The 15271-nt window shown below is 36.9% G+C and overlaps 2 protein-coding genes across 2 annotated transcripts; one reads left to right on the plus strand and one right to left on the minus strand.

The window, feature by feature from the left end:
* retreg1 (reticulophagy regulator 1) lies at positions 1-11456 on the minus strand. The gene is made up of 9 exons (XM_056267560.1): positions 11191-11456; positions 10250-10356; positions 10123-10153; positions 3639-3765; positions 3027-3111; positions 2580-2702; positions 1597-1667; positions 1335-1458; positions 1-544 (listed from the first exon to the last, which is right to left on the minus strand). Exons 1-9 carry the CDS (start codon positions 11439-11441, stop codon positions 87-89), a joined length of 1377 nt encoding a protein of 458 aa, XP_056123535.1. The 5' UTR covers positions 11442-11456; the 3' UTR covers positions 1-86.
* Positions 11457-12917: 1461 nt separating this feature from the next.
* On the plus strand, positions 12918-14395 carry rnf182 (ring finger protein 182). The gene has a single exon (XM_056267538.1). The coding sequence runs from the start codon at positions 13315-13317 to the stop codon at positions 14059-14061; it is 747 nt and encodes a 248-aa protein (XP_056123513.1). The 5' UTR covers positions 12918-13314; the 3' UTR covers positions 14062-14395.
* The last annotated feature ends 876 nt before the right edge of the window (positions 14396-15271 follow it).

A 15271-nucleotide genomic window follows, 5' to 3' on the forward strand; every position in this document is an offset into this window, starting at 1 on the left:
ACTCTGGACCTTGCCCTGTAAACCCGACATTTATCCTCCCACCCACATCCCATCACAGAGGGAAGCGGACGCCCCTCTGAATAAGATCAGTGGCGCCCCAGTAGTTTGGACAGTAAGCCTGAAGAAGGTTGGCTAGGTTTAGACGGATCTGCACGGCTCGCCTGGTCCAGCCCCAGTTCACCTTCCAGCTGTTCCAGCTCTGATTGGTCCAACAACTCAAAGTCCTCTGCCTCGCTGTCTGACTCCTCCTCCAGGGCCTGGACCAGCGCAGGCGCTACCGCCGCCTCCAGGCGTTCCTGCATGGCCGCGGTGACAGCTGCCGTAATTACCTCTCCAGCCAGCCTCTGCACAACCTCCAGGGCCTGGACCACAGGTTCTTCCTCTGACTGTGTGGACCCAACCCTGCTGGGATGGGCTGGAGGGGTGGGCATTCCAATGCTCAGGTCTTCATCGTCCTCTCCGTTTGTCACCAAGCCATTGTCCATGGAGGGAAACTCTGGTAGTCCACCGGCGAAGACTTCCTCGTCACTTCGCGGGTCTGAATCTGTATGAAATACAGCAAATAAATAATATAGAAAACAATCACATTTTGAAAAACTCAAGGCTGAAATCGAAATTTGCATGTATTCACTGGAACATAATTTGTGTAATATCCAATATTCAACGTCTCGAAAACATAGTTAAATGTGATTCTATTCAAAATTCTATTAAATTGTTATAATTTCATTAGACCAGTATAATAGATAATACTTAAAAGACCAGCTATAACACATGAAGAATGACTTTCTAAACTAGAGGTCTGGCTTACATTTTATTAATAATAATTTATTAATAATTTAATAAGTTAACATAACTGTATTTTATTATTTTTTGAAGTATATTGTATTTTTTTTTTTTCAGAAAACAGACGCAGAGAGTGCTACACGGGTGCCTTTACATAAGCACTGGTGGTCATTGGATGAACTGGAGGTAAACATCAAATTATGTCGACGAAATACTCCAAGGCACTCACGTGGTAAAGTTAACAGCCTTTAATGAACTGGGCTAAATCATTAAAACCAGTTAAAAGTAGATCTACGCGTTTCGGCAACACAGCCTTCTTCCGGACCTGTTTTTAAGACAAATGTCTTGAAATACATAATCTGAACAATGTTTTGAGGTGTAGTAACGGTAGTATAAGCGGAATAATTGACTCCGGGTCCGGGTGCACACCCGAGGTGTAACGGCCACTGCGCTTCACCACATTGGGTGTGCTTAATTTTTCGAATAATTTGACGGCCCGTCGTCAATTGTTCCTTACTTCATACATTTCTGTAAAAGATAAGAGAGCTTACCCTCAGAGTTCTCTGTCTGAGGTGTGTTTCCCTCTGAAAGGTTGAAAGTGCCATTGTCTGTCCACGTTACTTCAGAGACCTCTGTGTCTGATATAGACAGCTCTTTGCACACAGTGGAGTCCATCTGTAATAGATCTCTCAATATCAGCTCACACATAGACAGGAAATGGACATAATTATGTATATTATATCGTTGCCATATCATGAAACTCTCCGAGTGTTCAGTGGCACATGATAAGCATGGGTGTGACAGTGCACTGACCTTGGGGAAAAGTGCGGACAGATCTGCTTCAATGCTCTCTCTCTCGGCTTGTGACTGGAGTATCCTTTTCTCTGGAGCAGGGAAGTAATATGATAAATGCAATTCAGAAATGACTTTAAATTAGTGCTGACAAATCGATTAATCATGATTTATCACATAAAAGTTTGTCAATATACTATATATATATATATTTTTTTTTTTTTTTGTGTGTGTGTGTGTGTATATATATATGATATGTATATAATCAATTTCACAGCACTACTTGAAATAAATATTTCATTTAAACAGAAAAGAATCAATAAAATACTCCTATGTAGTTGAAAAAACAAACATATTGTGCTATGTTTTATATGTTTATTAGTGTAATGCTCTGTTAGCTTAGCAACATGCTAATGCCAAACTCCATTGAACTCAATTATAACAAGTGCTATATTTGTGGTGCAAGGAGATGATCCAAATCGGTTACTTATGAGTTTCCATACAGCGTTATATTAGTATTATATAAATACGATTATAATAGTATTTATTAATATTTTGTCATTTGAGTTCTTGTTAAATATTTATATGTATAGCTTTAATTTGTTTTTATTTCAGTTTTAGGATTAATGATTTTAGAACTTCAACTTATTTTAGTTTAGTTAGTTGCCAAGGGAACATTACCAATTTTATGATCAACTTATCATCAAGTTTTTTAAGATTTTAATCTAATATTTATATTTTATTTCAGCTTTATTTAAATGAACAATAATTAAATGATTTTAATAGCTTTTAATTTTAGTTAACAATAACATTTTCCATGAAGGTTAGGATGCCGGCTACATGGCTCATAGGTTTTGAAACAGAGCTATAGCCTTTCTAGTAAAACAAAGTCTAATTAAGATGCCTGTGAGGCAGCATATGCTGGTGGTGACGAGCTCTACTGGAAATAATGTAAAATTCAGAAATGTAAAGACATTTTGTGTATGAATGTATTTGAGACTAACCATGATTCTCCTTGATTTTCTGAAGAAACTCGCCCACTCCAAAGTCCAGTTTCTGCAGAACTGGTTCCAACCACATCCCAAACTCATGTGACGACACCAAAGGCCAGAGAAAAATGCCCAGCACTGCAGCAAACAGATGTACAAACTATTAATGTAGGTGTCACACTTACCAGTGTTTATGAACCTGCTGACTGCTAGGAAGAAAGAGAAACCAGAGACTGAGAGAGAATGTCGTCCTGGTTCCATTACTAGGAATCCACTATCACATGACAAACAGACTGTTGGATGTTCTCGGGTGTGCTGGAGGTATATCCAGGAAAGGGTCCGCTCTACTTAGCCATGACGCATGGTTACAATCACTTGAACATAAACTTAAATGAAAAGGTAGGACAAAAAACTATTGGTTGTCTTTTTTGTGTGTGTAGGCAGCTCTAACTTACCACTTACCTAAGATGTATGAAATAACAACCCCTGGAATGTAACGTCCAAGTATTGCCAGAAAAGAACACATACTGCACACCAGCAGACAGAACTGCAATGACACACAAATTCACAATGTCTCAGTTCACTGCAAATGGATAGACATGAAATATGTATGGAAAGTTAATATAACATGTGATGTGACATGCTATACTACATGGAATACTTTGAAAAATGTAAGTATTACTTTTTTTTAAATGACAGGTACAAAAGCTGTCACTGGGGTGGTACCCTTTGTACCCAAAGAGTGCATATTAGTACCTAAATGGTACATATTGGAACCTTTTTAAAAGGGTACTGACCAAGTACCAGTTACAGCTTTTGAAACATTTTTTTCTGAGTGTATAAAAAATATAAATATTAAATTTTATATTAAATCATAACATTATTAATATTAATTACTATAAGACCACTGTAACCAAGACCATTAAAATAAAGAAATTAAGGCAAAATGGGGAAAATGTAAAAGAAACTGAGACTTGTTACATGATGATACAGTTTTCCTTATACATTTATACAATCTTGATGTGGTTGTAAAAAAGAATGTGTTATGTGTCATCTACTCAAATCCATCCATACCTTGCCTGGATTCTGCTGCTTAAAAGAGGAAGTCTCCTCAATGAACAGCTTGAGGCTTGTCCAGAAGTCTGTGAAAGGAGATTCAGATCCAGACTTGCCATCCTGGACAGAATCAATGACCTCCCAGCTACAATTAAAAGACCAGTGACATAGATGATCATTCATGCTGAACCAAAAGTAAAGTCTGACCCTTTCTGAACAAAGCACTTAATTCATTCATTAAATAATTTAAACAATTTACATTTCTTTTCATTATCACTGCATTTCTGTTAAGCATATATACTGCAATATACATATACACAAATATATATATATATATATATATTTGTAGTGGCCTCTCAACCTCTGAAACTATGTAATATGACATGCCTATACAGAATGTTTAAATTCATGTTTTGGAAGATGGAAATTATTAAATAACAACAATAATAATAAAGATTAATTTAAACCTTAGTCCTTAAGGCTTAGTCATCTCAATCAGATGAAAAACGTGTGATACTGCACAATCTGAACATATAAAGATGACATACGTTTTGACATAAATAAGTTTTTCCACACTGATTAGATCACAGTCCATGTCTCAATTTTACAAAATCAGGTCTTTAATAAACAGATTACATTAGCTATTCAGCGGTATGCTTTTGAAGACAGAATCTAGCACTATTGGAGTGAACGCTGCATGTGTGAAATAGTTCACAGTCTGAGTGATGATTGCAGATATGTACAAAAGGATTCTTCTCACTTTTAACTACAATGGGTTCATGAGATATCTGAAATGGAGTGGACCTGAAAAAAAAACTGATTTATATATGAGAGAATTATTGCACATTGAAATGCTTTGCGTGTTTGAGGGTTCACCTTATGTTGCCATTCATAGATTCTGATTTTCTAAAAATATATGATTACATATTAATGGATTTATGGGTCCTTAACTGACAGCTTACATTAACAAACATATCATTAATCACATAAAAATGACTATTTACACATTAATGATTCTTTGAGTCCGCTGGGGTCAAAGTTAGACTCTTTGATGACATTAAATCACATTTGACGTTATATAGAAAGTTTACAGGTAGCCTATGGTGAGTTGGTTTAAATTCTTTAAAGCTAATAATAACATCTGGTAAAAAGTCTAGCAAATATTTCTTTGGTCAAACATTTGGCTTTCAATGAATTAGTATGACTTTTAGAACGGGTCATCTGAGAATTTCTTGGAACTAGATAAGAGTCTATCAACACAGTGCATGTCTCTTTAAATGATAATGAGCAACTGCTCACCCCACCCCTCTCTTCCGTGGGGTGTGTCGACACAAGACACTTAAAGTGCAGCCTTGGCGGACAGTATACAAATGGCTGAGGGCGGAAATATGCTAATACAGGACAGTCCGTCAGTGGTCGTGGGCGGAGCATGAGCAACATGACATCATATTGCTCAGAAAATCCAAACGGCTTGATTATTGAGAGTGTTTAGGCTTTTTGAGGATAAAAAAAAAAAAGAAAAAGGAGTGAATGGATTTTTTTCATTGTAGGGTGGTTGTGTCCACACACTGCAAAGACACATTTATATGCAAACACCATATAAAAGTAAATTTAGCATCTGATGACCCCTTTAATGCCTTTAATCTCTGGTTATGCGCCCTTACTCTTGTCCCCTCACAGCTGACGCTCTATATTTCCCATGACCAAAACAAACCAAACAACGCCACCTAGAGTAGGTAAATGTGTCGAAACTTTTTAAACTGATCAACCCCAAATGTTAGCAAAAATATGCTATAACCCAAGCAATTAGGCTGCCTCCTACAGATCAGCTCGAGCTGTGTTTCCTCCAAAAGGTCATAAACCTGTCACCTCCAACATTGCAGAGACATGTTTCCCCACCGGAGGTTTCCTATTAAACAGGGCGCGTGGGGTGCATGTGACTATGAGGCAACAGAGCTCACATTAGCATTTCACCATCGACCATGTGGCAGATACAAGCCAATGTGCCAGAGAAAGTGCAGCTCAGGCTTGCCCAACCCAGACCAGAGCTGACGACTGGAGATCAATGAGGTCTAATACTCACATGCCACTTGTAAAAGTGTGAAGACATTTCATAAGATAACATCTTCTGTTACATCTTTCGAGAAATCTGGTTGTTGACTGACGCCATGTGGTGTTTGATAGTTAACACTATTTGAAATCATACTGCATGGCATGTTTGCCACTGGTAAATATGTTGCTAAATAGGTTGCTATAGGTGAAAACCAAAAATGTTAACATTTGCTGTCTCAAGCGAGTCTTAAATCTTTTAAACCCAAAGAAAATGTGTAGAAAAGCCTCTATGTCTCTGCAAATGCCAACAACAGGTGACTCTGGATTCTGAAAACCAAACCGCTGGACTAGCTGACTCCCATGCTAATCGCTAAAACAACACAGAAAGCTACTTGTCTGACACTCAAACAGGCCCAGTGACAGGGCACTAAAATAGCCCAAAACAAACAGCTGAGGGATGGCAGTTAAAATCCAGTGTCTCTTAATTTGTAAAATAAGGGCAGCAGAAACACAGGCATTGCCAATTGCAGTATTTTAACAATGCTATTAAGCCTGTCTGTGGGTCTGTCCACTTAAACCTCATCACACATGACTGACAGGATCCATTGCTGTGTGGCATACATGCACGTATCAATACCTCTGCAGTCCTTGTGACAATCAACATGAAATTCCCCCTAGCAAATGTTCCAAAACAAGGGTCGCCATGGAGACTGCACAACCCCCTGATGCATCCGATACATGATGACTGACATTTATAAAAATTCGGAAGAAGCTCATATCAGAAACATGACACATCTAAGTGCAATGAAAGTAAGATTAAAGCAAGGTTCTTCAAAGACAAGTATTACTTTACTTTTTTACTTTACTTTTGTCTAACACTTTAAAAAAAAAGACAAACTATATTGTTCAAGTTATCAGAGATATACAAGACTAGCAAGTATAATGCACATAACACTAATGCTTAGTATTCAAAGTTAACAACCACTCTGTCTAGTTTGTACCAGTTTCTTCAAAACAGTTTTTTTTTTTTACCTCAATGCTGATCCATGGTCTTCAGCAGTCATTTCAAAAGCTCTAGGTTTCAACATGAAAAGCCTTCAGAAGGTAAGTCAGAAGATGAGTGTGTCAGTGATAAGTTCCAGAGTTCAGACAGAGTCACAAATGAAGTGTCGCATGAAGCCACACAAGCTAGTGTTTATGTTGATCAAGGCCTGAGCTTCACTATTTCAACCAGTCAGGTCTAAAAATACCAGAGTGACATAGCATTCCACAAGCAGGCATCATCCAGACAACGCTGGGGCATGAACACACACACACACACACATGTACAAACACTGCACATAATACCCCCTTAATACCCCCTCTTCACAGAATGAGACCATCTAAAGAGTATTTTGAATGACACTGAAAAATGATCTCCATACAGGTACATGGGTATCATTTTTACTGGAAAGCTACTTCTTGACGTCACAAAAACTATATGTTCTTCCCATTGATTTATGATCATCTTATTTATGAATTAATTATATTGAAAATTAATATAGAACTACATGTTATGTAAATACTATATACTGGTATAAAATTATACAATTGATTAATTAATTATATTTCCCTATAAATATTCATTTGGGGCAGGTGGTCACACTTTTATTGTTTTTGTTCATTATTTACATGTGTTTTAAATGGTATAAAATGAAATTTTAACAAATGTCCATTTGGGGCAAGTTGTCATGTTTTTTTTTTTCTCTCTTTCTATTATTCACATGTGTTTGAAAGGTATACAATTTATTAATTAAAATATTTATTGGCCAAAAACTTTGTACATTTAACATTTGCCATTTCATCTTTTCATAACTTTTTTTGTTGTTGCTGAAAAGCCTATAATAGGCTGTGTTCCACCAGGCCAGCTTTTTAAATAATGGTAAATAATGGTGGATATGTTCAAAAAAAAATTTTTTGTAAGACTTCAAAATATACAGTATGTACAAAAATTCAAAAATGAACATTCCCAGAGAAATATTCAATGGAGTGTAAAAAACTTGCCCTGTCTCCCCTGTATATACAGATAGTAACAGTCTTTTTTTATTATTCATATCACTTCTTTATTGATCTTATTATTAGTTGGTCATTTGACTGTGATGAAAGCAACGTGACTGGTCAGCAAACAGCTAATAACAGTAATGTAACCATCACTTCATAACCGTCTTCCTCCAATGGGCAGCTGAGTCTCTAACCACACCCTTTTTTAGTTAGTATACTGTGATGTGATTGGCTTATTGGTTAGGACACTCCAATTTCCTCCCAATAAGAATGGTGAGGAAATGCAAGAAAGGATTACCATCACTCCCGGATGCACAAATGGCTGTGTCATTCTACTCAACTTGCCACGCACAGGCACGCAAAAGTCTGAAACATAAACTCAAGTTTCACAACATGACATGTGCTACCACTGGACAAAACAACCCGCACTAGAGCATACGTCACAATACAGATAAACAAAGCTGAAGATGACAAATATTAGTACAAATTATTGCACTGTGAAAATATAGCAACAACAACAAAAAGTAACTAAATTCATATTACTAAACTTCTGTTGGAATATAAAAAGACAAAAAATAACAGACTTTTCTTAAAGCTCTTAATGTGAAAATACAATCATCACACTTTAAATGTCACGTTAACGTCTATGAAAATGCATCACTGTAAAAATGTTCCCCCTAATTGCTGCCTTAAATTTTGAAGTATCAATTTGGCCTGTCATTTCAACTAACTTTTTTAAAAATCTTGCCAAGTTGCATAACTTAATGAGTTTGTAATAGGTTAAGTTATTTTGATGAGTTAAAGTAATTGAAAAACATTTTGTCATGACTTATTGATCATATCAATTCTTACAGAAATACATAAAGTAGAGCAGAAGCACAACATAAAGCGCTTTGATCCCATAGCTATTGGGGGCTATATAGCTATATAGAGATCAGTGTGAAGATCTGGGCGAAGGCAACTGTTGAAACAGAACTCAAATCAACAGCAGCCGGCAGAAATGAACAAGCTGAGGCAATCCAGCAGCTGTTGGTCAAGTACTCGAGGTTTTAATGAGGCCCGCCTCACATAAACACCACACTGATGATTACTGCACTGGCATCTCACCCGCTGGAGCACAATGGTGCCATTGCATTTGTTTTCACCATAAGCATGCAAACAATGACAGAGCAAGTCCGGTCAGAGTACAGCATGGCGCAACCCGGATTAAAATAATGGAAAGCCGAAGGCCAATGATAAGCAGTATTGGATAAATTCATCAAGCCTTCCACTAATCCAACACTTTAACAAATTTAGGCTGACTTTTCAATGTTCTCATATGCAAAGATTTGATGAAAATATTGATTACGGTACATAATGTTTGTTGACTTGCACACTCTTCAAACTAACTCATATATGAAAAAGGTCAACAGTGTCGAGCGTTGCTACGTTTCGAGTGGGTCAGGAGTACTTTGTTAGATTTCTTAATAAGTCTTGATCACACAACAGCGCTGGATATCACTGACATTTCTAAGCTCACATGACAGGCTAAATGGATTGCTGTATGTCATCAATAATGCCAATAAGAGTCATAGGACACCCTCTAGTGGTTACAGGCTGGACTGTAGCTGATGAATGGGGCATTTTTAAAAACACCTTGTACATGCACTCCAATTTGTGCATTTGTGCCATTTCAGATGCAAGTTAATAGTTAATCTAAAAACTATGTACACTGAGGTTCAAAAGTTTAGGGTTAGTATTTAAAAAAAAAAGAGGTTAATAAAAATATAGCTGTTCATTGTTTGTTCATGTTAGTTCACAATGCATTAACTAATGTTAACAAATACAACTTTTGATTTTAATAATGTATTAGTAAATGTTGAAATTAACACAGATTAATAAATGCTGTAGAAGGACAGTTCATTATTAGTTCATGTTAACTAATTAAACCTTATTGTAATGTGTTACCAAAAAAATTAATTAATACTTATATTCAGGACACATTAAATTGATCAAGTTATTTATAATCTTACAAAATTAATTTAAAATAAAGGCTGTTGTTTTGAACATTCTGTTCGAAGGAATCCTGTACATATTACACATCCTGAAAATGTGTATCAGGGTTTCCAGAAGAATATAAATATAACGCTTTTCAACATTGATCATACAATTCAGCTTTGGCTTTTACAGGAATAAAAATATGAAATTTTATTTTTAAATATATTAAAATAGAAAACAGCTATTTTAACTTATAATACTATTTCGCAATATTTCTGTTTTTACTGTATTTTTGACCAAATAAAGGCAGCCACGGTGAGTGTAGGAGACTTTTTTCAAAAACATTGAAAAACTTTGAACAGTTGTGTATATTAGGTCAGAATTTGAAACTCGTTCTTTAGCTGATTTATAGGTGTGCATGCTCTAACTTTACCTGCTTGTCATACTCTTCCATAGAGCAGCTCCTATAAAGAAGAAAAATAAACATCAGTCGAATTTTGCTTCCATTCCTATGAGTAAAGTGACAAGTTAGAGCATTATGGGAAGAAACAAACCCACACCTCTTGATCTGGAAAGAGCCACATCTCTCATTAGCTGTATCATCACTAAGAGAGCTACACACATGGAGATAAGGCTGAACATTCGACAGGGACTGAGGGAAACAAACCTGCATGGAAAAATAAACAGAAACAGGTTTCCTATCTATAAACACATGCACTGCTATAGTCAACAGATATCTAACTATCACGTATGTGTATAGTGCTTGTTTTTTTAAAGATAAATGCTGTGAGATGATCTAAATCTAATATTTGTCATCATACCTTTAAAGTTAAACAATTATAATGTTAATCTAACATTAAACAATTATAGTACACAGTACACACTCGTGTTATTATTTCTGTTTACAAGTCTCTTATGTAAAATCATGTGCTTTGAAGGTGAAACTAATTCCATAAGGAACACCAAATTACTACTTATAAAGTCATGTTAACCCAAATACACTAGGCTATTTATCCACATTCCACAACAAGATTTCTTTAAATCTAATGTAAGCAATGTATGCATTGACAGCTTTTGTACATGCAGGGAAATGCAAATGCAATTTTGAATTGAAATTTTAAAAGTTTTTCATTTTTATTTATGTTATGCAAAGGAAACAATTGCACAAAAGATAGGCCTAAAATACGGGCACTGTTAGCTACTTACAGCAATGCAACTGTAGCCAAGTTCATTGCAAACACAGATACAGAGAAACTGGTCAAGGGAGAATGCCTTAAGCAAAAACATTGTTAGGACTGCTGATTTAATTCGATTAAATATAGTGCATTGGAAAGCGATAAAGACTGACCCATATTTATTAATGCACCTTTTTTTTAAACTCCAACATCATGATGTCTTAAATCAGAATATGCGATATTTGCATGCATGCAGTCTGTATTCAAGTGATATAATAAAAATAGCCTATGTGAATGATGAAAATACGCTGCGTCATGTGCCTCACCAAAACGCTATATTTGTAGTTACGAAGAAAGCGGAAGTCCATAATGGTCTTTTCCAGTTAATCAGCTTTGATATTCGACACGGATAATTGCCTGCAGGGTGTCGGACTCCGGAAGGTTGCTCTTCCTCTTTCTCCGCCATCTCTCCTCCACCTGAGTTGAGTGGTCTGGAAGAAGTCTCGCCGCCGGCGCTCTTGCCCACCGGCTCCACCTCTGAAGCATCCGGGCTGTCGCATCCACCCTGATTAGCCATAGCAAACGACCGCGAGCCCGCTCCCCGCTCCTCACGCGCACTGCCAGCTGATATTTATTTTGTTGTTGTTTAGTCGCTGACGTCACTCAGAGGCAGCCCCAGGTTGCTGTTAGGAACTCTTACGTCATCGTTAAATCAGCTGTGTGACTTATACCTGCTCTAGGTTACCTATTCATCTTATTGCTCGAAATTAAGGCAAATGAGCGTGTTCCTTGATTTAATTCATAATACATGGAAATAATGCATTGTTTTCTTCTTCTTCTTCTTCTTCTTCTTCTTCTTCTTCTTCTTCTTCTTCTTCTTCTTCTTCTTCTTCTTCTTCTTCTTCTTCTTCTTCTTCTTTTTCCTTTAACTATAGGCCTAGTTCATCACCAGCCGCCATTCTAAAGCTTCTTCTTTATACCTGTGCAACTTTTCCAGTCATATATAAAATTGTATTTCTTCTAAAATACAAAATATGAATGAGCTCAATAAACTCTTTAACCACTAGGGCGTAGTGTACATTTCTGTAAATTGCTTGTAGAAGTAGTTAGCCACTTACAGTGGAAATATAATAATAATATAAAAATAGCCTATAAAATGCTATACAATTATTATTATTATTATTATTATTAATGTCTAAAAGTTGTTTCTGCAGTTTAAAGTTGTAGTGCTTTTGAGAGCGTACACACTGTAAAAAAAAGTTGCAGCCTTAAATTTTTAAGATGTTTAAGTAATTTCAACGAAAGTTGAAAACTGCTAACCGTATTTTGATGAGTCAAAGCAATGTAAAAACATAGTTTTTCAACTTATTGATCTTTTTCTTTTTTTACATATGCATGCACTTAATCTCTGTCATTGGTTAAAAGTTAACATATTGACAGCTAACACTGATGACATTCATAAAAGATTTTATCTTGGCTGTAAGGTGAGAGATAATTGTTGTGAAAATGTTTGACTGAAAGGTCTTTAAAATATGTCATTGCTCATTATTGCACTAGAACACAGATGAATACTGTTCTTGACTTGTCAGCTGATCAAATCTTAGTAAAAATTATTTTTGTTTAAACACGTATTATTATTCCTGACAGCCTTAAATAACAACATTAATAAGCATTATATTATTTTGAGCTGGGCACTTGGCACTGAGTCCCTTTGTGACCTCGCTAGTCACATAAAGGGCTCTAGTCCAATAAAGAAGAATATAGCAAAGTATATGTATATATGGAAGAAATCTCAATCAATTGTCAGTGAATTCTCATTGCACATGATAAATTCTCAGTAATACCTGACGTTGAGAGACAGGCTCAGTGAACAGCAATGACCTAATTTCAGATGTTGCACAGTGAACTGTAGCCTATGCTGACCTGGCTGGTAAGTTTAAAAGTTTATTTTAAGTTTAAAATAAGTTTAAAATGTTTTATATTTTTGTTTATTCTAAACATAAAGTAATTTCAGAAATAGAATTACAGAAACAAATATCTTCCTTTTTTTTTTTGGAATAGTGTTGCATTGAGCAAGCGAAATCAGCACTGTGTACCAGAAAGTGTGGAGCCACTAATTGGACTGAATTTCAGTGGCAACAAAAGACCTGGCTAGAAAATTCCAGCCCTGGTTTTACAGGGCCTGCTTTGTTGCTGCAGTGTTTGTTCTCTACTGCTGTGTTAACAGTTATCTTTTCGGTAGTGGCCTCTCCCCACCCTTCCACACAGTGCATGAAAGGTTCCTCAGCACAAACCCGTCCAGAGCCTCTGTGGCACAGTGAAGGCAATGCCCCGTTCTGCATAGGACACCATCCAGACGCCAGGACTGACCCAGCAGCTGCCTCGCAACCATGTTCCCACACAGCTTTGATTACAACCAGCCGATGAGAAAACGTTGAGAGGAAGGAGACATGATGGGACAGCTCCCGGAGGATGTGGAGGGTTGCTTCACCACAGAGGAACTGGAATGCAAGATCTGCTACTGTGCATACAGCCTGTCAAGTCGACGGCCCAAGGTCCTCGAGTGCTGCCATTGTCTGTGTGCCAAGTGCCTTGCAAAAATCCTCGATTTAGGCGAATCCTCTCCCAACGCAGTGGTCTGTCCATTCTGCCGCTACATCACGGACCTTCCCAGAGAAGCTGTGGATAGTCTACCAGACGAGTATAACCTGGTGTCAGCGCTGCTATCCGTCCAGGCACGGAAACATCCGCACCCGAATGAAACCCAAGGCGAGATTCTTCTCAGTCCCAGATGCCTCAACTCCCTGGTGGGACACTCTGCTTCAGCTTCCCCCACCTCGATTCGTTCCAATTACGTGGTGATCACCATTATGGAGCCTCGGCAGGAGTCTGCTATTCCAGCTCCGGGGAGGGATTACCGCTCTTCTAGCCTGGACTCAATGGCCTCCGTTACCAATAGATGGACAGTGTGGAACTGTGCGGCCCTGTTGTGCCAGACCTCAGCGCGTGTCCTGGTCTGGTTGCTGGGGCTGCTGTACTTCAGCTCGCTGCCTCTAGGTGTCTACCTGCTTATCATGCAGCATACCACAACAGGGGTGTTGATGGTCAGTCTGGTACCTGTCAGTCTTCTCATTGTTATGGTGTACGGTCTTTGCCAATGCCTGTGTCGTGAGTTTTGGGAATGTGTGCCACCATAATGACCAAAGCAATAAGTGTAACTGTTATATTTGAAGATTGGATGTGCTAATGGTCCTGTCGGTTTTTGGAAACTGAATTCTCCTGCTCATGGATAAACAATTTAGGCTACAGTGAACTGAAAATACAAACAATAAAAGTCCACAGATTTAATTTAGCATCATAGAAATCAAAGTAATATTACAATACTTAAAACTGGTATGCACACCAACAATATATTCACCATATATGATATATCTGTATATGATTGTTGAATGTGCCTTTTCCTGGAGTGGCTGAAATGGTCAGTTCAATAACTCTATAGGCTTAATGATGTACATTTTCTTTGTAAAAATAATTAACATATAATAACTTTTTTAATATGCAAGTCATTTGGGTGTTTGCAATATAACATCATATACTGAATCATGGGTAGGCCACATATTTTAATAGTAAATTAGTTTGATGTTGCCATTTTTCATTTGGAACAGAAACGCATTTGAAGAATGAAGAAACTAACATGCATATGTTTTTACAATTTGTGACAAGTGTATGAATGGAACATTAATGTATATCACAAGAATGTTGGAGAATGCACTTTATACAGTTGGTATAAAGTATTTTACATCCCAAGTCAAATGGCAATGGCAAGACCAAGACGTCAGATGCAGCTTTTAATAGTGAGCTGTGTAAAAAAAACACACAAAAAACTGGTCAAATCAAAACATCAGATCATGATAAATTATTACATTCCACTTTTACAAATGCATTTGTTTGGGAAAGACTATTAGTCACATATTTTGTATATAAATATATTTTATATTCTGTTTTGTAAAACTTTTGATGCTGCCCCAACTAGACTAAATGCACTGACACTGTTTAACCACAAATCTTTTGGACTGTAAAAAATAATAATAAAAAAATAATAATAAATTAATAATACAAAAATGTAATTGTTAATTCATGTGGTATGGTCAATGAAGTAGCCTACTTTATGTAAAATAAAGAAGAACTGATGTTTTAATGAAAATCAAGTTGTGAGGTTATGTAGCCTATGTTTAGCGGCACATAGGCTATAGTTAAAATAATAAAGCAGGGATATGTGAGGGTTAGATTAATGGGTAGGGGATTTTAAATTGCATTAGCTCAATGGAAGTCACTGAAAAGTCCCAACCTGAAAATGAGATGTAAGGGGTGGGGGGTCCTAATCTGCACCACAACTGCATTGTCCCA

This window comes from Rhinichthys klamathensis, unplaced genomic scaffold, assembly GCF_029890125.1.
Source record: "Rhinichthys klamathensis goyatoka isolate OS25496 unplaced genomic scaffold, OSU_Roscu_1.1 h1tg000261l_1, whole genome shotgun sequence".
NCBI lineage: Eukaryota > Metazoa > Chordata > Actinopteri > Cypriniformes > Leuciscidae > Rhinichthys > Rhinichthys klamathensis.

Coding starts and splice junctions, on each gene's coding strand:
- retreg1 (XM_056267560.1), bottom strand. CDS start 11,441: ATGGCTAATCAGGGTGGATGCGACAGCCCGGATGCTTCAGAGGTGGAG. Junction 10,357..11,190: donor ACTACAAATATAGCGTTTTG/GTGAGGCACATG, acceptor TTTTCCATGCAG/GTTTGTTTCCCTCAGTCCCT. Junction 3,112..3,638: donor AGCAGCAGAATCCAGGCAAG/GTATGGATGGAT, acceptor GTGTCATTGCAG/TTCTGTCTGCTGGTGTGCAG.
- rnf182 (XM_056267538.1), top strand. CDS start 13,315: ATGATGGGACAGCTCCCGGAGGATGTGGAGGGTTGCTTCACCACAGAG.